This window comes from Pleurodeles waltl, chromosome 2_2 (assembly GCF_031143425.1).
Source record: "Pleurodeles waltl isolate 20211129_DDA chromosome 2_2, aPleWal1.hap1.20221129, whole genome shotgun sequence".
Taxonomy (NCBI): Eukaryota; Metazoa; Chordata; class Amphibia; order Caudata; family Salamandridae; genus Pleurodeles; species Pleurodeles waltl.
This window is the reverse complement of record NC_090439.1, coordinates 582,742,355-582,768,752: the sequence shown is the minus strand read 5'-3', so window position 1 is coordinate 582,768,752 and position 26,398 is coordinate 582,742,355. Positions and strand designations below refer to the sequence as shown.

Here is a 26,398-nt window from a genome sequence, read left to right as displayed (position 1 = left end):
GTTATGGCTCCTACACCTTAGTACTGTGGCATATGACCAGTGTGGTGTGAATGAGACAGTCAGAAAGGGCTTCAGAATTGCAAAGAGAGTTTGTCAAGGCTGTGTTTACTAGTTCCTTTTCTTTTTTTAAAAAACATTTTTATCATATACCTTGATGCTGTTTTAATTTAGTATGATGTATATTAGGTTTAGATTAAATCCCAATTTTTTTAAAAGATTTTATTTATAAAAATGTAGCAGAAAAATAGAAGCATACATCAATATCTTAAGCATCATACAGAAAAAAACCAACAAGAAAAAATCATACAGTGCAGATTAGAACGCTAGTTGAACCACAATTCACGTATGAGGAAGAGCATATACTTATTCATGTAGAGTGCACTAAGTAAAAAAAACATTAGTCCCAATCCACAATAATGTCCAGAGAATAATCAAAATCAGAAAGTACAAATGCAGAAGCTAATATGATTGTGAAAAATGTTGTTAACCTCGGAAGAATGGTGTCTTCCCAGGTGTGCCATTTTTTCCCGTGCCATTTATTTGATCCTTCTCTTTTAGTGTACAAATTCTTGTGATAATTAACCTCGCATATTTTTGCGTACCATTGGACGACTGATTGAATTTATTCCATTTTCTAATTTGCCAAAATCAGCAACCTTGCTACTAAAGTAGCTATAAAGAAAAACAAAATAAGCACAATAGAGATATTATCTGTAGAGAGTGAAATAGCAAATAATGCCCCCAGAGCATCGGGGGAGATTTTTTGCACCATCCTAGCCCCAATTTGAGAAAAGATCTCAACCACAAAAGAAACGTAACCTGGGACAAGTAAACATGATGCTAAGCCAATCGCCGATCTCATATCTGCATCTGAAGTATGCTGCTGAAGTCCCTTTTTTATCTTATCTGCAGTACAACATAACATCCGTTTACCAAAAAAAACTCCATTCTTTTTAAATTAGCCGTACGGATGGCTTTGGCACTGAGTCAATTGTAAAAACCTAATTGGGCACCAGCTGTTTTTCACCCTGTTGTAGAGATGATTTTGCTGAAGAAATAATTTATGCCAAGGCTCTGGATTAAAATTCTGTATCAATTTCCCACTCTAACCAAGTAGGTTATAAAAAAAAGCCCAACTGATTTCCTCAGGGAGTGTAGCTACATCAAATATATATCCAGAACAGAAATATTTAATTTGGGTGTAGCTAAAAAAAAAGATCATAGCTAATGGAGGAGTTTTTCCTTATTAATGATTGCTATGAGATTAATCCATTGTTACAGAAAAAAACGTTAATCCTTTGAAAACCCATGTTGGCCCATTGGTTAATTATAGTCTGGCCCAATCATAGACCTATAACAGTACAGGAAGAGAGTTTCATTTGTGCGTGTAGATGAGGGATTTTGTATTCTTCCCAGATCAGGTTTAAGCGGTCTACCAGAATTTGTGGGGCCTTATATCTTGCTCTCCTTGGGTGTCTAAGGATCTTCAAAAAGTCAAAAAGATCTCTTCCGGAGATATTTAAGTAAAAATTATTATCTCTTGCAATGTTTTTAAGTGCTCACAAAAGCCAATCCGAAGGCACTGCTTGGCAGTAAGTCTTCAATCGTGAAAGTGCCAGCCCACCCTCTTCATAGTCTAATTGAATGGCCTGTAGTTTAATCTGTGGTTTCTTCCCATGCCAAATGAAGAAACAAAGTTCTGCATCAATGGCATCGAAAAATGATTGTGGAGTTTTAATTCATTACATTAGTAAAGACAAATAAGAACAGAGGTAGCACATTCATTCTTATCAGAGAGACCAGGCCGATAATCGTTAGGGGAAGAATCTCCCATTGCTTAAGTAGGCCACAGACTTTGGAGAGGGTGGAAACATAATTGAGGGTGTACAGATCCTCAAATTTTGAGGTAACATTGATTCCTAAATACATGATAAGACGATCTATGTTGTGACCCGCCTAAATTGTGTTCGGAACAATATCAGGGGTGCACTTAACAGTTAAACGAAAGAGCTACAGATTTCGAGAAAGCGCGTTGAATAATAGAATCATCTGCAGCTATATAGATGACTATATCATTGGCGTATAGTTTGAGTTTGGCTGCACCTGATACTTGGCGACTAATACTCTGATCCTGACGAATGGCACAAGAATAGGGGACTTGTCATGCACCCCGTCTAATGTCAATCTCCCCAGCTAGTGTGTTGTTGATTATTATGTGGGCCTTTGTGGCTAATTATAGTGATTGTAACAGCTGCGTAAATCTATATGGAAAAGCAAGTTTATGAGGAAATGCAAATTAAATGAATAAAACTTCCGGTTCAACAATATCAAAATCTTTTTCAGCATCCAACATTATCCCTGCAGCCTTGACATTTTGACTTGAGTTAGACTATACAGCTTGAACCAAGAGGTTTGTGTTTAGAGTGCTATTATGAGCTGGGAGAAAGCCATTCTGATTCGTATGTATGGTGGACTGAGCCACCAATGTTAACCTATTGATAATATTCTTAGTGAACATTTTATCATCACAGTTGAGGAGACTTATGGAATGATATGAATTGACATTGATCTCTGATTTGTTCTTTTTTGTTCTTTTTCAGGAAGCTAACAACTGATTCTGTAAACGTACTAGGTATGGGAAGCCTGATAGAGTGACTGAAAAGACAAACTACTAATGGGGTCAACTGTGGAAGAAAAGTCTTATAAACCTCTGAGGGTATTTCATCCTTGCCACAGGGATTTCACCATCTGTTGCACTTCTGCCACAGTTAGTGGAGTAGACATAATTTCTGTCTAGTCTGCCACTAACTTTGGCATATCGATGGCAACTAGCTAAATTTTAATAGACTCTGAAGGGGGGCTATGAGTTTTGGAATATAGTCTGAAGTCATGATCTCAAAACACTTAAGCAACTGCGTAGGGCTGTAACAGGACCATGCCAGTCATGGGATCCCAAATCATTTTAGTTGCATTGGCATTTGCTCTACGTTTGATGGGCCAAGCTAAAACTTTGCCCATGTGCTCCTTTTCCTTGGATATTTTCTGAAGGTATGAGTTGTGATTTACTATTTCTTTGGTGATGAAAAACTCCTGAAACCTTTCTCTAGCTTATATTAGTGCAACCTTCATACGTGAGGTGGCAGCCAAATTGTGCACCTTAGTAGCTTCAATCAAAGTAATCTGGAGTTGAGAATATTTAGCCTTTTCTGCCTGTCTTTGCTCAGCCTTAAAAGAGATATCCTAACCTCTAAAAAAAGCCTTCAGAGTTTTCCATAGCATAAAGTCGCAGGTTGATCCTAAATTACAGTTTATATGTGCACCCCAGAAGTCATTTGTGAGCTCTGCTTTATTATAGACCCATCTAGACTTTTGGAGTGGCAGACCCAGAAGATCAATCTCTAAGGAGATGACAGAGTGATCTGAAAATGCATTAATTAGCTTTACGGAATTCACCCATCATGTTAAATAAGGTAGTAGGAAGAAATCAATACAAAACGCTGAGTGATATCACTGGAATGACAGGCGTTTTGTTGCTCCAGGGGATATTCTAACCGCCCATGGTCTATTAGAACAAAATCATACATTAAAGTATGCAATGCCTTCATAGATTTAGGTTTGCTTTGGTGTTTATTCAAATGGGATGAGTCAAGGAACTTATTCTGAAGAAGATTAAAATCGCCCCCCTTTATTACCTGGCCCGTAGCCTGTTTCAAATACTATGGACATCTTGCAGGACCGGGGGGGAGTCTTCAAGGGGCCCATAATAGCTTAAAAAGTCAAAAATTTGATTTTGTATTTTGGCTTTAACCCACAACCATTTTGCAGTGAAGTGCTTTTGTGATCAAAATTGCTATCCTACGTATTGAGGCCTGTGATGAAGCAAAAAACTAATGTTACCAGTTTTTAATCTAAATAAATGACATGAACTTGACACTTGAGTTTTCTTTGTTCTCACTTCATTGCCTAAGTCTTCTGCTTCCTGCATTCTGATACACTGCCACTGCCTGGAGAAAACAACATCACCCAAACTTGTGCATAGGAACAGACCTGTGAGTTTCAAAATGGAACCCACAGGCCTCCATCACTCTGTTTCATTTATACATACGATGCATACATTACAATAGCCACATACACAATCATGCACAACATACACTTGGATGGGATTAGGTGATAAAACGGGGTATAAATATGACAGCACACTGAAGAGACACTCTTAGCCACTGCAAAAACCTCATGTTTGGTGAGTGAATGAAAATAATGTTGAAATTAAAAAATAGTGAGGGAAGATCTTCAAATGAGGCTTTTTTTTCCTGCGCCATTTCCCCTTGAGCAGCATACAGATCCTGTACAAAAGCTGCGATACTCCAGACTATGTTTATAAGAGCTTTCCTAGGCATGGCTCATGACGGGCTAGATTTTTAATTGATGTGTACATTCGGAATCACCTTTAAGCTATCTGCCCCAGATATGGAGTACTATGTATAATGTTGTTTCTTTCTAAGGCTTCCATTCTCTGATTGTTTTCTGGCTCAGAAAGCCTTCTCCCACTATACTCCTAAAACCCTGCATGGAAAATTGACCTTGATGTACTATCTTTCTTCGGAATGACCCTTGGTTACCTTCCATCCTCTTAATATCTTTTATTTATGAGTGTATATCCGCCTCTCAGTCTCATACCTGCCTGCCTCAATACCTCTTATTGCAATTCTGCAATTGGCTATTAATCCATTTCAGTCTTCGATTTATTACTGTTTTTGACACAATGACATTTAGATTCGGCTTTATAGCTTTTTTGTTCATGAAGTGTTTGCTGTTTGGATACCTTAGCTTGCTATTAGGCCAAGGTGCCATTCACTAATTGCACTTCCTCTTTCAAATACTTCATCTTACTGTCATGATAACATGGTATTGAAATACTAATTTTTTTCTTCCAAAGTATTGACTTGCATGTACATGGGATTTTGTAAAGATGTAATGAAAACACTGACTCCTCAGTTTTTTGCTTTGTATGCCTTTAAAGTCCTTTACAGTTCTTAAATAGGAATGCACCCTTCAGATTCTGATTATTGTTCCTAACACTCTTTGATTTGGGTACAACTTAATTCTACTAATGCAGTCTGGTCAGTAGAGGGGACCTGCTCATAGTTTCCATATTGCCATAGCCCAAGATGTTGTTTGATTATGCAATCTTCTTTCTAGGGACCCTAGGGGTAACACTCAAAATATTGCCTAACTAATGCCAAACATTTAACCTACCAGGGAGAGACCCATTCGTTTTTTCAAAGTTAATTTTAAATGTTGTCATTTCTCTAGTAAACTGGATAGATAACACATTTCCCTACTGAACCTCATTTGAGATTTAAACATAATTTATACTAGTATATTTCCTGTTCACTTCAGAGCACTAGAAAAACTGAAATATGTAGTTATATTCAGAGGCAAGAATCACAGGAGGTTGGAATCCATTTGGATGAGCAGCTTCATGCAAGACATAGCCTTTGGAGTGCACGTGTGAGCATATTCTGCTATGCACACAATACTGTGCCTATCATTGACCAGCACGACCCACATTGGCTGGTGGACCCACATTGGCTGGTGGAATTACAGTTGCTGCCTTTTGTGAAGGATACGCTGCCAACAGATGACCTCACCATGTCTTCCTTTTGTGCCGCATGTACGACAGGGAGAACTAGAAGATGTGTCTTGACTGGCATCCTGTAACGTCGGGTTTTCCTCAGCTTGCTGACAAATGAACAGCAGGTGTTGTAGTTCAAATTGGCAGTCCCCACCTCTAGATTTTGCTTGGTAGATGCATCTTAGAACATGCAGATACATATTGCATCTGACTTCTAGAATGTGTGTATTCCTTAATGTGTTGAATTCCATTCTGATGCTTCCATTGCTGAACATCAGAAGCATGAGGGTCGAACTATGAAGAAATCCTCATCACTGAAATGTGCATATCCTCCAACTTAATGTTCCGCCACATTGTTTATATGTTTGTATGTTAATCTGACTTTAATGTATTTCATTTGAATGTTGATTAAGTTTCATGTATTATATTATTATTAGAGATATATCATTAAAACTATATTATCTTTTTCTAATAATATCAATGTTGCTTCCCCTAAAGAGAGGACATAAAGCAGTATGATGAACTCTATATTAAAAAATGTTTAACTCTGTCAGAGAGTGAACGTCAGCTCGAGGACATTGAAAAAATGTTTGAAGATCTGCTGTCACAAAAATCTGAGAAAGAGGAGAAAGAACTATTTTGGAAAGGCAAAGTAAGTATTTAATCAATCCATTCTTTAGGTATGTATTTACCCAGAGTCTCAGACAATCTCTATTATTCTCTTTTGCAAAAGCTATGGGACTTACATGTTTGTAGATAATTGTCTGGAACAAATGTTAAAAGTGCATACAGCTCCAACATTTGTTTTCGTAATTGGCTTGATAATGTTGAGTTTTCTTTTACAGATCTTTTCCAGTTAAAAGGACTTAGGGCCTCATTACAAGTCTGGCAGTCTAAAGACCACCAGACTCACGATGATGGTCTGACCGCTGCCCTCCAGGTGGTTGGACCGCCGTCTCTACTGGGAACAAGGTTCCCGACGGGCTGATGGCAATCAGACTCGTGGTCAGCCACGGCAGCGCTGAACTCAGCGCCACTGTGCTGATCGCAACTCTTGTTTCCGTCAGCCTTTTTTGGTGAGACCCTACCATGGAAAGGCTGGTGGAAACACAGTGCAGCGGGTTACAGTGGGGCCCCAGCACTGCCCATGCCCAGGGATTTGCAGACAGTGCGCATTCAGAGGGTGCTGTAATGGTACGGTATTGGTTCTTGGCTCCCTTAAGGAAACCAAGACTAGTACCGTAGCACTGTTCCCGCTGGTCTAACCAGTGGGAACTTTGTAATATGACTGGGGGGAGGCAGCCGGTATGATGGCTAATGGCTGCCTCCTCCCCGGGAGTTTGGCAGTCTGAGTTTTCCGGCCGCCAAACTCATATTAAGGACCTTAATCTGACTTAATCACTTGCTTCTTCAGAATTCAGGGCCTGAATACAATCTGGGCAGATGGGATACAGGATATAATGGAACTTGTAAAATGGCAGACAAGATAGCCGTTACATTTGTGACAGAGTATCCCATCCACAAGAATCATAATCAGTCCCTCAAATGTTGTGACACAACTGTACAAGACATCTCCACACATTTGTTGCCATGGGTGGTTGTATGCAATGCTCCGGATCACAAATAGGTACTTGAACTAATCAATATAATATTTTTACAAACCTTGAGGATTTTACCACACATATCATGTGCTCTGCATCCATCCATCAACGCACAGATAATTTGACAAATAGGTGCACAGTTTTATCTGAAGGTGCATTAAATTTCACGGGGTCTAGTGCTCTGCATACAGCGATTTAGCCAATGTCACTTCATGAGTTGTCGTGGCAGGTGCAAGGCATGTTTTCTAATACGTGGCAGCAGATACCCAATCATGAACTCAGTGTCTTGTAACTAACTTCTAAGCTTTTAGCTACATCTTGGAAAGATCATGGTTGGTAACACTAAAATTTGATTGTGTATAGAAAACAGGAAAGGCCCTGGCAGTGCATCTTCTGTATGCGCCAATTTTACATTGGGCATCATCTCAGTTCATTGCACTTGCCAGATGAACAAAATTACTTGATGCTATTTTTCAGAAATGAGAATGCCCTCACAGGTGGGTTGGCCAGCCCACAGTCACTCCCACAGTCACTCTCTAGAGACATTTTAAGACATGGCTAAAAGGGCAACTTTCCAGGACACTCTTATTTTAGGAGCTAATCATTTGTCTGCCTTGTTTTACACCTCCTCCCTTATAACTTAAGCCAATAAAGGGGGCCAAAAAAGTAAGGGCATGTTTTTTTTAAAACATTTTGCTGAGGATCCATAGACCCGCAGCAAAATAAAAATAAAACATGGCTTGGGGTCAGAGTATTCCTACCCTGCACCCCTATGTTTTCTAAATGCTTCTTTCTTGGGACTCTTCTGAGTCCGAGTCCCAAGATGGCTGCACCCCTTCCAGGTTGAAGTGGTGGCAGCCAGTCAGATCTAATTTTGAGATCTCATGGATTTGCAGGCCCTCTTCTTCCCTAGATATACATAAATCTTTTTTTCTTTATTAACTCCACAATTCCGTTCCGCGGTGCAGGCTGTAGTCGAATCTAAAATTCACTACGGGTAATTGCATGGGGAAAATGGGGTTTGCTCCCTCGCCCCTTTTTTCAGCTCCTCCTTGATGAATCACTCCAGACAGAAGCTGAAATGACTGGCAAACTCTGTTTTAAAAATTGCGTGAAGATTTGTCAAATGGCGCCAAAGTTATTAGCTGAACAAAAACAGTTTTTTCCTACGTAAACTAGGTCCTAACTATAATTATTTACTGGCCATCGCCAGTAGGTGACATTTATATCATTAGAAAGATAATATATATATATGTATATGGATAGAATATATAACAGATAATTGTATAATATGGCCCAATATTCCCATCAAGGGGTTCTTCTAAAGGCATAAAATACAAGGTCAAATGCTGAGTGCTTTGTAAATGTCACGAGTTTCTTGAAAGGGCAAAAACAGCCAAATTGCATATGTTGCCAATCATGATTTTCATTAATATTCTAGGTTTATTTTGGGGCAGCTAGCTTGAAAAAGCTGCTTATTCAAAGTGCAGTTAACAACAGGCACTGTTAAGAATTAAAATGTTTGGGTTTAGCATTGATCAATAAATTATTGATTTAAAAAAAAAAAATAGTTTAAAACTTCCAAACTCATAGATGATTGGCACTTACACCAGCAGAATCTTACAAAGAGTTTTCTCACCACCGTTTAGCTCATTTATTATAATTATTTACTCACCTTAGCATCTCGGGACAATTTCTGGTTCCTTCACTAAAGCCTTGATCATTGTTCTCCCAAAACTAATAAAGATGTTACTAAAGTTTCAAACTGTCAACCTATATCTTTAATTAATCAAGATTGCAAGCTTTATGCAAATATTCTAGCTACCAGATTGTCATCTATATATGATAACATTATTCATGTAGCTCCAACTGGTTTCATTAAAAAAAGATACTCAGTTAATAACACTAGACTGTTATTCAGTGCAATTGATGCTTGTCCATATTTTTCACTTCCTTCCAGTCTTTTGGCACCTGATGCTGTAAAGCTTTTCATAGCATCCATTGACAATATTTATTTCATAATCTTTCTGCATCCAATTTTGGCAATTCATTTATACGTATGATATCAGCACTCTCTTCATATCCCTCTACCAGGCTATTTATCAATTATTGATTCTCCAGTACTTTTCAACTTTTTAGAGGCACTAGACAAGGTTGTCCCTTATCACTACTACTTTTCTTACTGGCTATTGAACCACTTATTTCAGCAATCAGGAATTCTAATGAAATCCAAGGCCTTTCTGTGAACAACATTACCATTAAAACCTCATCTTATGCAGACGATGTTCTTTTGTACATTAGTAATCCTGAGTCCACCATTTCTCATCTGCTTAGTCTAATACAAAACTATTCCCAGGTTTCAGGGTACACATTAAACACTAAGAAAATCGTTTTTTTTCCATTAAATGTCCACTGCACCCCAGATATGTTCACCAACAGTGATATGTGGTAAATGTATATGTAGATTTATTTGGAATAACAAAACACCCTGTTTAAGATATTAAAAAATTAAATCTTGCAGAAATTTATGGGGGTTTTGGCTTGCCGCATTTTCTTAAATATCATTAAGCTTTAGTTTCTCTTTGGTTTAGTCACATGGACCTATCTAAATCACCCACATGGCTTCATATTAAACAAGGTTTGGTTTCACCCTTTCCTGTGTTATTAACTATTTCCAATTCTACCACTTTACTAAAATCATCCGCCAGTCTTAAATCTACAAAATTCATTTTGAAAGACTTCAACTCATTATTTTCATCCCCTATTTCAACTACCACAAAACCTTTGTTGGGGTATTGATAACGCTAAATCATACATTTAAATTCTGGCAGTCTTGGATTAAAGCAGGTATGTTTCATTTAAAAGATATCACAATAATACATTTTTAACTGTTTCTGTTTTGCAACAACAATTTCTTCTCCCTTTCAATGGTAGCTATAAATACAAACTTTTGGGTAATTCTGTTCTTAATTCTTTTCCTAACACGATAACTGATATCATCACCTCTGATGTAGAAACTTAGATTGAAACACTGGCTGTATCTCCGCATGCTGTTTTAAAATGTTACAAAAATTACCTAATTCTACTGAAGATAATATAACTTTTCTTCATTCTTTTTGAAATAATGAACTCAACATCTCTGTTTCTTTGGATGCATAGAGGAAAATATTGATGATAAATATTTCTGGTTGGCTTTCAGTCACTGTATATCGAAATAATTAATGTATCTTATTTAACTGTTTATGGGCTTTGCTGAAATCAATACCTCAAAGTTTTCAGATTCCCTGAAATGCTGGCATTCTAAATTGAAACATGCTTTGTATGTTTGCCCTTTTGTTTCAAATTTATGGAAGGAGGTCTGGGGTGTTATTAAAAAAAAGTGTTCAGACTTTCTGATAATCTTTCTTGTTACATGCTTATTTGTAATCTGTATCATTATCCACAACTATGTCAGTTTGCATAACAAAATATTTGTTTTTTTTTTGTTGTCTTCTGCTTTCAAATCAATTACCACAAACTGGAAAAAATGCTTCTCTATTATCAGTTCTTACTTGGTAGTCTTGGGTTTACTAGATGTGGAGCTAATTTAATTCTTAAGGGTGTTGTATACTTCTACTTATCAACTATTTTACAAGCCAGTTGATGATTATATTCCATTATATTTGTAAGATTTACTGATAATAGTATATAAGTTTGTGTTCAATTTAATATGCTTACATTGTTGAGTAGCTCTACTTTGTTTTATTTACACATAAGTTATTTATTTTCCTTTTTAATTTTCAAATATAGTATCTTATGCATTTATACAGGTACATTCTTAATACATTCTGTATTTTAATGATTTAAATAGTTGTGTACCTTCATGGTGCCCTCTTTTTATGGTCTTTTCATCTCAACATAGATTTCAATAAACTAGTCTGAACTAAAAAAGGAAATTAGTGAGTGACATTTGATTTATGCAATCAAATGGCTGCAACCTTTACCATGTAATTATGGATTTATAGTGTTTGCCAGATAAGTTGCAGAATTCACAAAAATATAGCTGCATAATATAGATAACTGTGCCACATATTCCGAATAGCCCTAGCAAGAGTAAAGTTCTGCAGTGTCCTTTTAGTGCTGTCATTATGACACTATGCTATTGCAGTCACCACTGTGTATTTATAGTCAGACTTTCCAGAGAAATAACTTTTTTTACTAATAGCTTTGATGTCTTTTGATGAATCTTCTCAAACCTTTCCAGAAAAAAAGTTCAACCACTTCACCTCCCAAAACACTTTTCCCTATCCAATTTCTATAGGGAATTTTAGACAAAAATACAGAAAAATGTAAATGGCTGAACAGAATTACTTAAAATTTTGCAGAAAGCTAGATCTTCCCCCAGAAAGCATGCTTTTTGTGATTTGGTGTAAAATAAAAATATCTGGATGGTTGGTCCTATGGGATTCCCGAGGGACTGTGAAAAAATAAAATAAAATACAAATATTAGAGTGACCTTATTGGTTGTGAAGGCATTATTCCCTCTGTCAGCTTTCTTAGCAATGCTGGCACCCACGAACCTGCAATACCGAGGAATCTGATTGACTGGCTGCAACATGTAGAAAAAAGATACGCTGCCATTACAGGACCTGGAGACTCAATCCCCTTGTTCTGAAAAATTAAATGAATAACAATATAAGAGGCAGGGTAAGAATAGCCTGATCTCCCAGCCTTTGTGGGAGGAGCTATCCCAGAGGGACCAGAATTGTCCTGGGATAGTCTTCAGGGAGCATTAAACAGCTCCCTGGAGAGTCCCGTGGGATGCAGCATGTCCCCAGTGTTATTCCTTGGGTCTCCCACAGGAGCCACTGGGAGCCACAATGAACCCTTCATTTCAAGTGGGACCCAAAATAAAATAAAAGGAAAATGTGGGGTAGGAGACTATGGCCAGTTGGTCGCTTGTGGGGTGTTGGCCATGTAAGGGGACTGGACGGCAAGGCCCTGCTTCCAGTCCTGCGTAATGCATATACTTTGGCCATGTGCGGCAGGGGTTTGGCAGCCCATGGGGGTTGAACACAGGCCATGTCCTGCGGCCAACACCCCCAGCACACTGCCTCCAGGTATGCATGAAAGAACAGTTGGCCTGTCATAAGTCAAGTCATCATTAATGACATTACTAATGGCATCTCAAATTACATCTCCAGTTACATCAATGATGGCATCACCAATGACATCATCCAACATATTGCTGATCAGTTTAATCTACAACCAAGTACAGACCCTATTGGAGAGGCCACTCCCTCCAGACACCCTAGCCTAATTATGTGGTTAAGCCATGACCCTGTACACAGCTCTTCACTGAGAGCCCACTCCCTCAGAGACCCAAGGCCCTCTAGGTGGCCAAGCCACTATCACACACAGCATTCATCTTGCATACACCTCTGTATGAAAAGGCCACCTCCTCTAGACACTCAAGCCCCATTTGATGGCCAAACCCCTACTGATCACAGTCTTTAGCCTGTGCGCAGATCTTCACAGGGAGCCGACTCAATGTATACACCCAAGCCCCATTAGGTGGTGCAGCATCTATCACACACCTTTCGCACCACAACTTTCTCCAGACACACAACGCCCCAATAGACAGCAAAGACCCTACAAAGCATAGTGTTTGCCCGGTGCACAACTCTTAATGGAAAAACACTCCTACCGATAGCCAAGCCCCATTAGATGGCCAACCTTGTTGCAAAAATGTGCCCTCTTTTGCTGTAGAATTTGCTGTAGATGTACCTTACTAAATACATTTAAGAACATAGCAAACTGTCACACTCATTGGATGATGTAATTAATGGTGTTGTCAATTATGTCATTGAACATGTCATCAGTGATATAATATGTGAGGTCATAAGCAGTACATGGTAGGGGTGTAAGTTATAGCTAGCTCAGTTGAATATAACCTAAATCCTAGTACCTTACATAACTGTAACATTACTTTAACCTTTTTTCAGTCAATTTCTGAGATGTTTTGTACATAAAGTAAGATATTATTACCAGACCTAACTATAACATCAGTAAAGCACGTTATTTTGAGCAAGTCTTGTGATAACTGCAGAATCTGACATTTATTATTACAGTGTCAATGCCACATACCATGTCCTTCCCACAGAAAATATGACACTATTTAACCATCATAGTTTTGATATTCACTGTTCGTGATATGGGTTTATTTAATGAGCTAGCGCTCTGGATCTGCTAAATTACCAGTTCATATAGCTACTGCAAATGACAAAAAGCATAGCATAAACCATGTGCAAGTTGTGGAGAGAGTCATATACAGTTTGTCATGTTTAAGTGATATAAGGGGTATCATCTCCCCCTACAAATTCATCTTATGTGAGTGATGCCCCCTTCTCACTCTTAGCAGTACATGCATATTACACTTTGCACATCTGAATATTTATTATGTATTACTGGAAAAACACAGGTATAGGTTTGGTATGTTTCTGTGAACACAAACCCGAAAAAGGCCTGAAATTCAGCCGTTGAAGTATGCAGAAAAAATGCACACCATAACGCGTGCCGCCAGCTGTGCTCAGTACATCACTTTGCCAACAGAACTGGGAAAAGGTTATTTAGTAAGAGCAGGACATGGTGGGTGGAATAAGTTATGGTATACAATGTATTGCATACTATAACTAGTGAACGCCTATTGCTTTTTTATTGTTGCACACCATTTAACTAGTATATACCCATTTGGCTTTACTCACTCCCTTTGGTAAAGTACATTGAGGTTCGGCAGGCCCTGCACCCATACTAGCTGGGTGGCGAACCACCTGGCCCTTGGCCCTGCACAGCAGGGGTTGCTGTAAGCCCTAAACTTTGGAGAAGCCCTGCATCCATCCTGCTATGGGGTCCAACCCCTGCTGTTGGACGAACCTGGTCAGCTGGCAGGCCTTGGGATCAACCTGTCACAGATTGCCAATCTTTCACTCTACACAGCCTTAACAGGCAGTGCAGCCAATCCACTATGGTTTATAGAGTGAAGATCTATTTTTAGTGGGTCTAAACAACCATTTTCTGAAGGTGTGTGTGGAAAGGTGATTTTGTGTTACATTATTTTTGGAGGGGTTTGTAAAGTTTTTCTGAATTTTGAAGGCAAACACCACTTCTAAACTTTTTTAACTTTTGGATGGAATTTAGCATAATGACCTTCCATCATTCAATTTTCAAATCTGGGATTCTTCTCCCTGCAACATATATTTATTTTGCACTCCATGCAGTAGAGTACAAAGATGCACTTGTGTGGATTATTTTTCTTTCCTTTCCTGCAACACCTCTTGGGTCACTTTCTGGCTGTGTCTGACTTCTGGGGTCCTGTTCCTTTTCCCCCATTCCCCTTGTCATGCTTTAACCTGAGATGTCAATGCATGGTAGATGTTCCAGATGAGTAGAGTTCTGGGTGCCTACTGCTCACATAATCTGAAAGTAACTCAGCATTAATTTAGCTCCCTTGTGGATACACGAAGAACTCCCACAGTTCAGAGTGCTTCTCCAATCTTCCCAAGGTGTTGTATTTCATTTTCCTTCTTTGGAGTTTAAATAGATGGCCTAGGAATCTCTCCTTTGCCTCCGTCAGCCATAGTTCTTTTAATGTAAATAGGAACAACACTGTCACTTGTTCAGAACTTACGATAATTATAAAATAGTGGATATTCCTCCTCTCAGCTAAGAAAATAAGCTTTGTCATGTGATGGAAGGATTCCTGAACTTTCAACCGATCAGAAGCTCAGAATGCTCTGAAAATGTAAAATAGTTCACAGACTGAATTGAAAGTCCACAAGCAATAGAAGTAGTTCTGCCCTCATTGCCAGGTGAGCTGAGTACACAGTCTCATGACAAAGACTGTGTACTTGACACTCAAAAAGTTGAGTTAATTGTTCATGATCATCTTAGAATGCAGTATGATGCCATACATATTTAAGGGGCCCTTTTTATGAGGCCAAAATATAGTTTCTTAATGTCATGTGGTACTCAAAGGTGTCTGTAAGCTACAGAATTTTGTTTAAGAATGCAGATGCAGCACATCTAAAATGATGCCCACAATCCTCAAACTTGTCATCAACTATACCAACTACAGGAGGTAATGCAACTCGGGTCCATAAGTTAATCATCATGATATCCCCTTAAATACTCTTCGGTCTTAGTACCGACACCATGGATATGAAACTCATGAACATTTATTGAGTCTCCTTCTATAGAACAGTCTTGGTACCAACTATGCAAGGGGATCTAAATTTGGTGAATGAGTTTCCAATCTCACTACAGAGGCCTCAGACTTTTGGCCTTAAACTCAAAGGAGTTGGGATGGGGGTTACGCCTGTCGAGCCTGTAATCGTCAAAAGTATATTGCAGGCGCTGCAAACTTGAACTTAAACAGAAGAGGGAAAGCTACGCCTGTCAGGCCACAGGGCCCCAAGAGAAGTTCACAGAACTTGCATAATGAACAAATTAAAAAAAAAAATTGGATGGGGGAGGAGAGTTTTTGTAAGTCCTCTCACTTAGGCCTGGTAGTCAGGATGTGCCTACTATGTGACCTTTGATTTTTTCTGGCTATCGGACTGTGCGCTGCATCCAATAATGCCAGTTGTAAATGAAAATGTTTGCATGTGGCCAGCTAATCAGAGCTTTCGCAGACCCAAAATGGATCACATAAAAAAGTTCTTATCCAATCACATTCAGTTATTAAGGACTGCCCTCGAACCTGAGTCAAGGTAGGTTGCAGACTAATGGACCAGATATCTTTAACCTATTGTCCCTTTCAAGCCCACTCAGACCTTTTTTATATTACTAATTTCTCAAAAACTGAACACATTTACACCAAACCAAGCAAATGCACTTTCAAGAGCAAATTACTGGTTTCATGCTAGGTTTAGTGTACATTGGTACACAGATTCCATAAAACACGTTTACACACATTCCCTAAAACAAACTAGATTTTGGGCCTGATGAACTTGGCAGATGGATTTCTTTGTCACAAAGATTATGGAGATCCTGTATTACGATCCCCAAAGGATAAAATGGGATCGTAGTACACTGAATGGGATATCTGGCACGTATGTGATGGAGTATTCCCCTCCACCAAGTTCTAAATCTGGCCCTTAGACTGTTTATGATGCATGTAGAAAAATAAATGGTGAACTTCTTATAACGTGCTAGGTATAAGCAAAAAACAAAGCTCTATAGAAGATAGTAATTAAGTCTATCTCATTGTGCAATTTCATCCTAGGCTCTCAGAACTCAGAGTACTCTATCCCACATTAAGGTTGTATACTCATCTTAACTATAACCATAGCATGTTGGAAGCCTCCCAGAATTTGTTTTATCAACCATTGCCCCAAATTTTCCAGTTAAAATCAAATAGATTTATATTGGAAACAATGCAGACATTGCCTCACTGAACTACTGCTCTAGCTCAGATTTGTCTGTGCCTTCTTCGTTAAACTGGGACTCGTTCCAGCAAGTAGATAAATAAGAAATATTTTTGTTTACACTGCTGAATACCGTGTACCGATCAAGCATCTTATGTACCTATGCTTGAGATGTACTATATTGGTTTTGTGTACCTCCTTTTTTGGAAAGCCAGCCTCAATCAGTTGTGCTCCCTCCTTTTTGTTCAGGTTCTCAGGAAACCATATGTGTAATTCCTCAGGGCTTCTCCCTGTTGCCTGTTTTGCACTACATATACTTTCGCCCCATTTTGTTCATTTATTAAAGAAATTGGGTGTACTGTTGTTTCCTATGTGAATGATACCCAATGGATTCCCAAACTGGATTACAATGCTCAGGGTTCAGCTGGAGATATGATAATGCGGTTATCTGCAGTTCAGTCATGGGTGACTTTTAATTTTTTACAACCTAACTCAAATACAACATAATTCTTCAATAGTAATCATGCTGAGAGATGGCAGAACCCCATCTTGCCCGTGTCCATAGGTTCAGCTTCTTTTCCATCCAAAAGAGTCAAGTCCATTGACTTTTATTTAGATGACCGTCTTTTTATGAACCAACAGATTAAATCAATTTCTTCCTTTTGTGTTTTGAACTCAGTGTCATGAAGAAAATTCTGTCTTCTCTACTTAATTTTTTACCTGCCCAAGCAGTAGCTGCAAGTAATTTGGCATAAATTGATTACTCTAACATTTTATTTTGGACATAGCTGACAACCTTGAAAAGAAATCATAACATGAGTGTCACAGTGGTTTGTGGGCTGAAAATCTCAGATCATACATATCAGAGAATTAAGCTGGATTGACTTCCTGTCTAGCAAAAGATTGCCTTTAAAACCCTGTGGCTAAGGTTTAAGGTTTTCTATGGGATTGAAATATCCTCTTTAAATGAAACATTTCAGGGTTATCAATCACATAGAGCTCTTGAAATGTCAATTACTTTTTGTAGTATCACAGGTGAAAAGGCTGAGACTTGCAGTAGACCTCTTTCATACTAGGAACACACTGCTGGGGTTTAAAGCAATCAGTTCATATGCATCTTTTGAGACAAGCCTGAAGACCTATTTATTGCGTTTATTCTCTTGCCTGCATTGCTTTCCTTGTCTGTTGTTTTTGTCTTTAGTGCAAAGATGCCCTATAAATGTGAACATTTGTTCTCCATAAATGTTGTTCTATTCTATTCTATTCTAGTCCTGTGTAACATATTTTCTGTAGCAGATTACAAATGTTCCAATGGGATTTTCAAAAAAGGAATTATAATCACCCCTTTAAGTCCCTCCCTATGAAAGCTGTTCAGAATATATGCCATGTCAAACCCAAATCAGATTACATTTGTTTTGGAAAGTTTCATACAGATTTGTCCATTGGTAAGAAAATTGTTAAGAATGCAAAAAACATCTTATCATCGACAACTGTCATCTAACCATAACTACAAAGTCAATATCGATGACTGTAAAACATATAGGGCCAGATGTAGCAAATAAAATATTTGCGAGTTGCAAAGTGCGAGTCCATGCGACTCGCAATTTGCAACTCGCAAATTGGTATGCAGTACGGTGTCTCAGACACCGACTGCAACTCGCTATGGGGTCGCAATGACCCACCTCATCAATATTCATGAGGTGGGTCGCAAATTGCGGCCCCATAGCGAGTATAGGCACTCGCAAACATGGAGGCCTGCTGTCGTCAGCAGACCTCCATGTTCGTGACTGCTTTCAATAAAGCAGTTTTTTTTTTTTAAGTGTAGCCCGTTTTCCTTAAAGGAAAACGAGCTGCACTTAAAAAAAAAAACGAAACCTTTAGTTTCGGTTTTTTTTTCAGGGCAGGTAGTGGTCCCTTGGACCACTACCTACCCTGAAAAAATATTTTTGGGTCCATTCACAAAGTGGAAGGGGTCCCATGGGGACCCCTTCCAATTTGCAAGTGGGTTACCATCCACTTGAAGTGGATGGTAACTGCGACACCATTTGCGACCGCGTACGCGGTCGCAAATGGTATTGCATACCACTCAGACTCGCAAATAGGAAGGGAACACCCCTTCCTATTTGCGATTCCGAAATGCATATTGCGAGTCGGTACCGACTCACAATATGCATTTCTGCATTGGAAAACGCTAAACGTTTCCTACATCTGGCCCATAGTTATTTATATTTATCCTTCAAAGATTGTGGGTGCTGGTGAGCTCCCAAACAACGATCCCCCTTATGCGTTATCCTGTCAGCTGCTTCATTCCTACATAAGGAACAAGATTGGCACTCCGGTTACTGCTTACAAAATTATATTTGTTTCGGCTGAAGCATATCAGCGCGTTTTGGTTGCACACCGCAACCTTGATCATGATACAAATGCCATTGTTGATTCAGTCATTAAATACTAAGCTTTATTAAATGAAATACAAAAAAGACTAAAAAACAGTGCATAAAGTGGCCTCCATCTTATAACATGTGAATATACCACTGTATACAATACATCTGCTTCACATAAAAGACAAATCAAAAGCATGACCCATTTTCAGTACAAAATAATTTCATAATTCTCATTGTGCCATTTATAAAGTCCTTCAAATTATAATGTATGTTATATACATATTTCAAACTCAAAACTTAAATAATATTGCTTTCACCATTTCATGTCACAATGAAATTTCACCAAACCAACCGCTGATGTCCTTAGTCATCCACGAGCATATATACGATTCTCAAGTACAAGATATATCACACCATCTAACTTCCACCTTAGCACTGCCAGACCTTGAATACATATACATTTGAATATATGATTTCATAAGCAACATTTGAAAGGAAAACACATGGTAATACCAAATCTCTGAATCACGCCCCACATGATTAATTGACTGACTGTGAACTCCTGATTGACTCAAATCATTCTGCCCAAGAGGCCATGGTCAGAATATTTCACATAGAGACACCATCTAAAATAAAACAATATATGCAATCATTCAACTTGTTATCAGTAAACTATTTTACTTCTACATTATATATTGTGTACTGTTAATACATTAAACAACAGTATACTTATAAATAAAACCTTCCTCAAATGGTAACATCTGTCTAGCTGGATACTTAATGTCAGTTATCTTAAACAGATATGTAATTATTTATCCATGTTTAGGCCATGGGTTTTTGCTATCCATCTCCAAGATGAATAGGACCTCAGGTCTCGGACGTTCTCTCTCTCTAGCTCCTCCTTTCATATCCTTGGGTATTTGTGCTATGCAGCAATAGCTTAACAAGACCTCATCCTCTTTGTGATATTTTTCAAACTGTCTAGCCACTGGGTAACTCTGATTGGGGTTTTTAATCACCCTGATGTATTGTAGGATTCTTTTGTGCACTAGAAATGTTGTGCTGACTACATATACCTTTGGGCAGGGGCATTTCAGCATGCAGACAATACATCTACTCTTACAAGTGAGCTTCCCTCTCACTTTGTTGTTATTAAAGGTTTTGTCTTGAAATGAGTTATGTTAACTCCATGTTTGCATGCCTTACACTTATTGCATTTTACAAATTTTTAGTTGGAGTAAGCCATGTTGTCTTTCTTTCTGCCCTAATAGCACTTCTACCTAAATGATCCCTCATTGATTAGGCCTGTCTAAAACTCATTAACGGACGTCTAGATACTTCATGTCCAATGATGAGGTCATTCTTAGTGAGGTGCCAGTATATGTTTAGTGCAGATTTCACTTTCATATGTTTGTTGTTGGTGGTATTAAATTTATGTTTGGTGTTCCTCACAGATTTCTTTTTTTGTCATAAGTAGAGCTTTCTATCTTCCTCAAATTGAGTGGCTTCAGTAATAGTCCTGTTCATAGTATGAACAGGTAATCTATAATCCCCACTCATGATATGGTATTACCCACTTTTTGCATAACAGTTATTCCGACCATCTGCTCCTCTCACCAGCCCATATGCAAATTAGCATAGCTGGGGGCTAGGCAGGTGCTCATCACTGTCCCGCAGAGCTGTTAAAAGATTTCAAAATTGAACATGAAAAGGTTTTTGAAAGGCATCATTCTCAAAAGCATCTGATTATGTTCATAGAATTTGATAGGTCTTAACCTAAAAAAAAGTGTGTCTTATACAGGTATAAAGCAATGTCACATCTAAAGTCATAAGCAACATGTCTTCTTACCACCTTACACCAAAGATCCTGCACAAACAATCTGCAGTATCCTTGGTATAAGATGGTGAATTGCCTTCTAATGGGCCCATAAAAAAACAATATATTTGGAAACATTTTTCTTGTGCCACTATAATGATTTAGGCCAATCAAGTGCCACAGCTGACCTATGAATCTTGTGGGCGTGAGTCGGTGACTTGGTATAATCAAGAGATTTTTCTTTTGAATGTTGTTGACAAAATTATATATTCAAATGTTTATGTATACAAGGTCTGGCAGTGTTAAGGTGGAAATTAGATGGAGTGATGCATATATATTGCACTTCAGAATAAGCTCATGAATGACTAAGCACACCAGCTGTTGGTTTGATGATTTTTTATTGTAATATGAAATGGTGAAAGCTGTTAATGTTTGAGTTTGAAATGTGGTTATTATATACATTATAAATTAGAGGGGATTTAAATGGCACTATAATTGATAATTATGAAATGATTTTGTACTGAACATGGGCCATGCTTTTGATTTGTTTTTCGTTAGAAGCAGATGTATACAGCAGTATATTCACATGTTATAAGATTGCGGTCACCTTATGCACTGTTTTTTAGTCTTTTATTTATTTCACTTTCTAAAGCTTCATATTTAATGACTGGCAATGGCATTTGTATAGTAATCAAGGTTGCAGTGTGTAACCAAAACGCGTTGATATGCTTTAGCGGAAAAAAACATAATTTTGGTAGCAGTAATCAGAGTGCCAATCTTGTTCCTAATGTAGGAATGAAGCAGGTGTTATATTTATCTAAATATCTATCTATATATATATACATATATATATATATATATATATATATATATATATATATATATAATTATATATATATATATATATGTCCGTATTTTACAAATGACATACTGCCTGCTCAGGGGGTGTCGCGTGGTGTCGGTTATAGACCCGGGCAATAAAATCAACAAACAAAATCCTATAACCCAAATTAGATATATGACAGCCCTCCATCCACAATAAGAATAAAAATAAGAGTGAAAGTGCAAATTATATTACCTGAGTGTAAAAAGTCTCTGTGAAGAAAAAGGTGGGGTGCCCCCGCCAGGGCCACCTCTCGAACCCAGTGCACCAAGGAAGAGTCCCTTCCTCTCTTCCCTAAAATTAGCCCAAAGAATCAGGGAAAGAAACAAAGAAATTAGTTGATTGTGTACTTTAGATGCATTTTACAAAGTGATCTACTAATATGCTAATACGACTCTCTCAGCATTTATATTTCAATATGTACCAACATGTATGTCAGCCTCGTGGAAGGAGTCCAAGATGGCGGATTACTTTCTTTGTTATTGTTGGGCACTGATGTACCAGTCCTCTCTCACTGTATATGTTATCCTTGTTTTCTTACTCACTGTTATTTAAGTTGTTTGGTATCACCAACACCCCTTTTACCTTTTGCGATTTCTATGATGGTGGGCTGAAATGTGTGGCTCTTGTTTATAGAGTTGTCTGTATATATATATACACACACACACACACACACATATGTACATATTTGATTTCTATATGTTTTAACCAAAAGTATTTAACCAAAATCAGGATGCAAAATGTTACATCTGTACTGTAATTTAAAATCACATTGAACAGGCCTTATGAATATTAAAAGGTATGTTTCCTTATTTAAAGTAATTGTTACATGGAATCTCTGAGGCAGAAAAAATCTTTGTCACATGTCACTCTTGCTGTATTGAAGTAATGAACTTGAATTCAAACTTTGTACTGTAGTAATGAATAGGTGAAATATGCTATTTATCACTATTGTTGAGTGTGAACCACGATACCCCTCCAACAATAATAATTAGTGTTAGAAATGGGGTCTTTGGTTGGCTGTCAGGTTACCCCCTGTCCAAGCAAGGACCCTCACTCTTGTCAGGGTGAAGGAGAATCACACTTAGTTAACTCCGGCTCACCCCCTTGGTAGCTTGGCACAAGCAGGCAGGCTCAACTCAGAGACAATGTGTTAAGTATTTGTACAAACACACACAGTAATACAGTGGACCACTACAAAAGGACATAACAGAGCTTTTGGAAAAATAGCAATATTTTATCTAAATAAACAAGACCAAATACGATAAAAATCCACAATATACAGTTAAAAATACGAATTTAGCACTTAAAAGCAAGAAAACAGTGCCTTCAGGCACAAATACTGCAAGTTGGTATTATGCGGCATCGTGACAGAGTCGTTTCCTACAATATTGTCAGAGTCACCAGATCCTCGGGGTCTCTGCATGTTCCCAACACGTCCACCACTGAACAGCTCCAAGACTCTGATAGATACATCACAGAGACTGAGAGAGTTCAAGAGGGGAAGAGGGGATTAGGAAGGGAACATCTGGGAAGGAGACCTGTAGTAAGAAAAAGGTTATAACACACGATATGAAAATTGTATCTCCTGAAATCAATAATAGACTATGATTCTAAGCCTAGTCACTCTGAAAACATGAACAATCTAAGAGTTAAGTTTAAAATGACTAAGTTTCAAGATGGCCGGATACCTGTAAGGGAATCAAGATGAATTAAATGAAAACTTTCTTATTCAAGTCCTTTCTTTTACATGAGAATCAGAAAAAACATTCTGACTAAATTTTAAACCAGTCATATAAATCCTGTTTTGAGAATGTATACTAGGACCATACAATATTGCATCTAGAAACTCTGGCCTTCTGTGTACTCTTAAAAATGTTTCAACCCAAATTGTGCATATTGCATATATATATATATATATATATATATATATATAAGTATATATATATATATATATACATGTAGTAAACACCATAAAAGGATTGTGCACCATGAATAACACAATATGGATTCAGGAAACAAATCACATACCTTGTCAACTCGAATATTACATAATAAATATCTTAGAATAGTGGCATACAATAAACAACATGAAATAAACTCGAGGAGAGAATCGTGCGTCTTGCCGATTCGAGTGTCACCATGTAAAATACCAAGAAATGGTAGCACGCACTGGATATCAAAGTCAAATCATCATTAATCGAATCGCTCGCCTTGACGATTCGTAAAACACAATGTAAATGTCAAGAAATAACAGCCCACAATAAATAACAAGATCAAAGTACAATGAAACGAATCGCGCTTCTTTTGCCGATTCTTAAGCCACCATGCCAATGTCAAGAAATGGTAGCGCGCAATGAACAACAAAGTTAAATCCTCATGAAACGAGTTGCACGTCTTGCCAATTCGTAAAACATCATGTAAATGTCAAGAAATAGTAGCACGCAATGGACAACAATGTTTAAACACCATAAAACGAATCGCGCGTCTTGCCGATTCTTAAGCCACCATGCCAATGTCAAGAAATGGTAGCACGCAATGAATAACAAAGTCAAACCTTTATGAAACAAATCGCGTGTCTTGCCTATTTGTAAACTACCATATAAATGTCAAGAAATGGTAGCGCGTAAGTAATCTGTTACTCATTTAGGAATTAAACCAAGAATATGAAAATTCTCAATAATGGTGTCGGAACAGTCCAACCACCATCTTACTGCCTGGAACATGATCACCAATGAAGGATGAAGGGCAAAAGACTGGAAGATCCAAATAGGCCGCCTGGACAGGAGCTCAGGAAGAAGCTGCTGCTCTGCACCGGGACCTCTGAATAGTGAGCACTGGGAGTTGGGCTGGCTCTCTTTTATAGAGTCTTGGCCCAGCCCAGAACCACACCCAGGCATGTTGCAGGGAAAGTCTCTGGAAGGCCCTGGAAAGGGGCCACACCCTAACACACTCTGAAAACCTGCAGCAATACATTGCAAAGGAACAGTATTTGTAAGCATATTAAAAATAAGTTTTCAGGATTGAACTCTGCAATGCAAAAGGTTAAACCACAACATATCAGCACAATGCATAAATTACGTTGTTTTGAGAGTGCTGGGTTTTTGCATTTTTGTCGCCAATAGAGCGCGTACTGCTCTGGTGTTGACAGTATTCCCCTCTCCCAGACACGCTCTAGGGCCTGGTTTGCTTGGATTAAGACGATGAAAAGCGTCTCACAAGTACAGGAGCATGAACATCAGATGCAGAAACCCATGAGTTACTTTCAGGACCATAACCTTTCCATGAGATTAAGTACCATAGATTACGCCCTCTCAGTTTAGAATCCAACACTTTCTTGACTTCGTATTCTTCTTCCCCTTGTACTAGAACAGGAGCTGGATGAGGGTGGACCTTTTGGATTGCCTTTTCCAAGAGGGAAGTGTGGAACACTGGATGAATCCGTAAGGATCTGGGCAACTGTACTTTATAGGTCACCGGATTGATTTGCTGAAGGACAGTGTAAGGACTTATGAATTTGGGGTTAAACATGTGCTTCTTCTTGAAGTCTATATGTTTTGTGGAAAGCCACACTTTGTCACCTGGTTGATATTGCGGTCCCTCACAATGTTTCTTGTCATAATGCCTTTTATATTTTTGTTTGGCTTTTTCTAAATGCTGTTGAATCAGTTTCTGGGTTTTATGTAAATGCTGAATATTTTCTGACACAGCTGGAGTAAGAGAACTTTCTGGAGGAATTGTGATGGGCAAGGTGTCAGGATGACAGCCAAATAAACCAAAAAAGAGTGTAACGCCAATAGAAGTGTGGAATGAGTTATTGTAAGCTAACTCAGCTAACCAGAGCATAGATGTCCAAGAATGAAATGCCTTTTCAGTGTAGGCACGTAGGTATTGTTTCAAAGTCTGATTTAGTCTCTCCGTTTGACCATCTGTTTGAGGATGGTGACTCGTAGATAGCGTAGATGTCACTTGGAGTGTTTTACACCATGTCTTCCAGAAATTGGAGGAAAATTGTGACCCCCGATCGGAGAGGATTACCTTTAGCAGTCCATGATAACGAACCACTCTGTTCAGTAAAATAGTTGCCAATTCACTAGAAGTGGGCAATTTTTTACAGCTGATGAAATGTCCATATTTCGTGAGACTATCTACTACCACCAGAATTACTGAATGCTGTTGAACCACTGGCAGACCGGTAATAAAGTCTGAAGAAATGTGCTCCCATGGACGACTTGGGGTTGGAAGTGGATGTAACAACCCTTTTGGTTTTGAATGACTTGTTTTAATGCGAGCACAAACTTCACAGTTGTTTACCATTGCTTTTATATCTTTTGTTAGGGTAGGCCACCAAAAATAGTGTTGGATCAGTTCAAGAGTTTTAGGAGTACCTGGGTGACCTGCTGTAGGTATACCATGCAACCAATGAAACACTATCTTGCGAAGTTTGGTAGTGGGTATGAACAAACGAGCGTCATGAAAGGGTAAACCTTGCTTGATTGACCTCTTGGGATCTGCTTGGGCCCATGTTTGCCATTTTTCAACAGTGAAAGAGTTGCGAATTTCTTCAAGGAAATCTTCAGTTTTTATGATACATAGAACCTTGTCAGGAGCAATGATAGCTCTGGAGGCTTGAAATGCAGGCAACGTGGTAGACTCTTGACGGGACAAGGCGTCA

General features: G+C 38.4%; 1 protein-coding gene across 1 annotated transcript in view; it reads left to right on the top strand.

Moving 5' to 3' along the window:
• CCDC178 (coiled-coil domain containing 178) overlaps positions 1–26,398 on the top strand; it is a 1,079,202-nt gene that overhangs the window by 301,532 nt on the left and 751,272 nt on the right. The window contains exon 10 of the mRNA XM_069220096.1: positions 6,134–6,287. Within this exon, the coding sequence (XP_069076197.1) occupies positions 6,134–6,287 (154 nt within the window). The remainder of the gene's footprint in view (positions 1–6,133; positions 6,288–26,398) is intronic.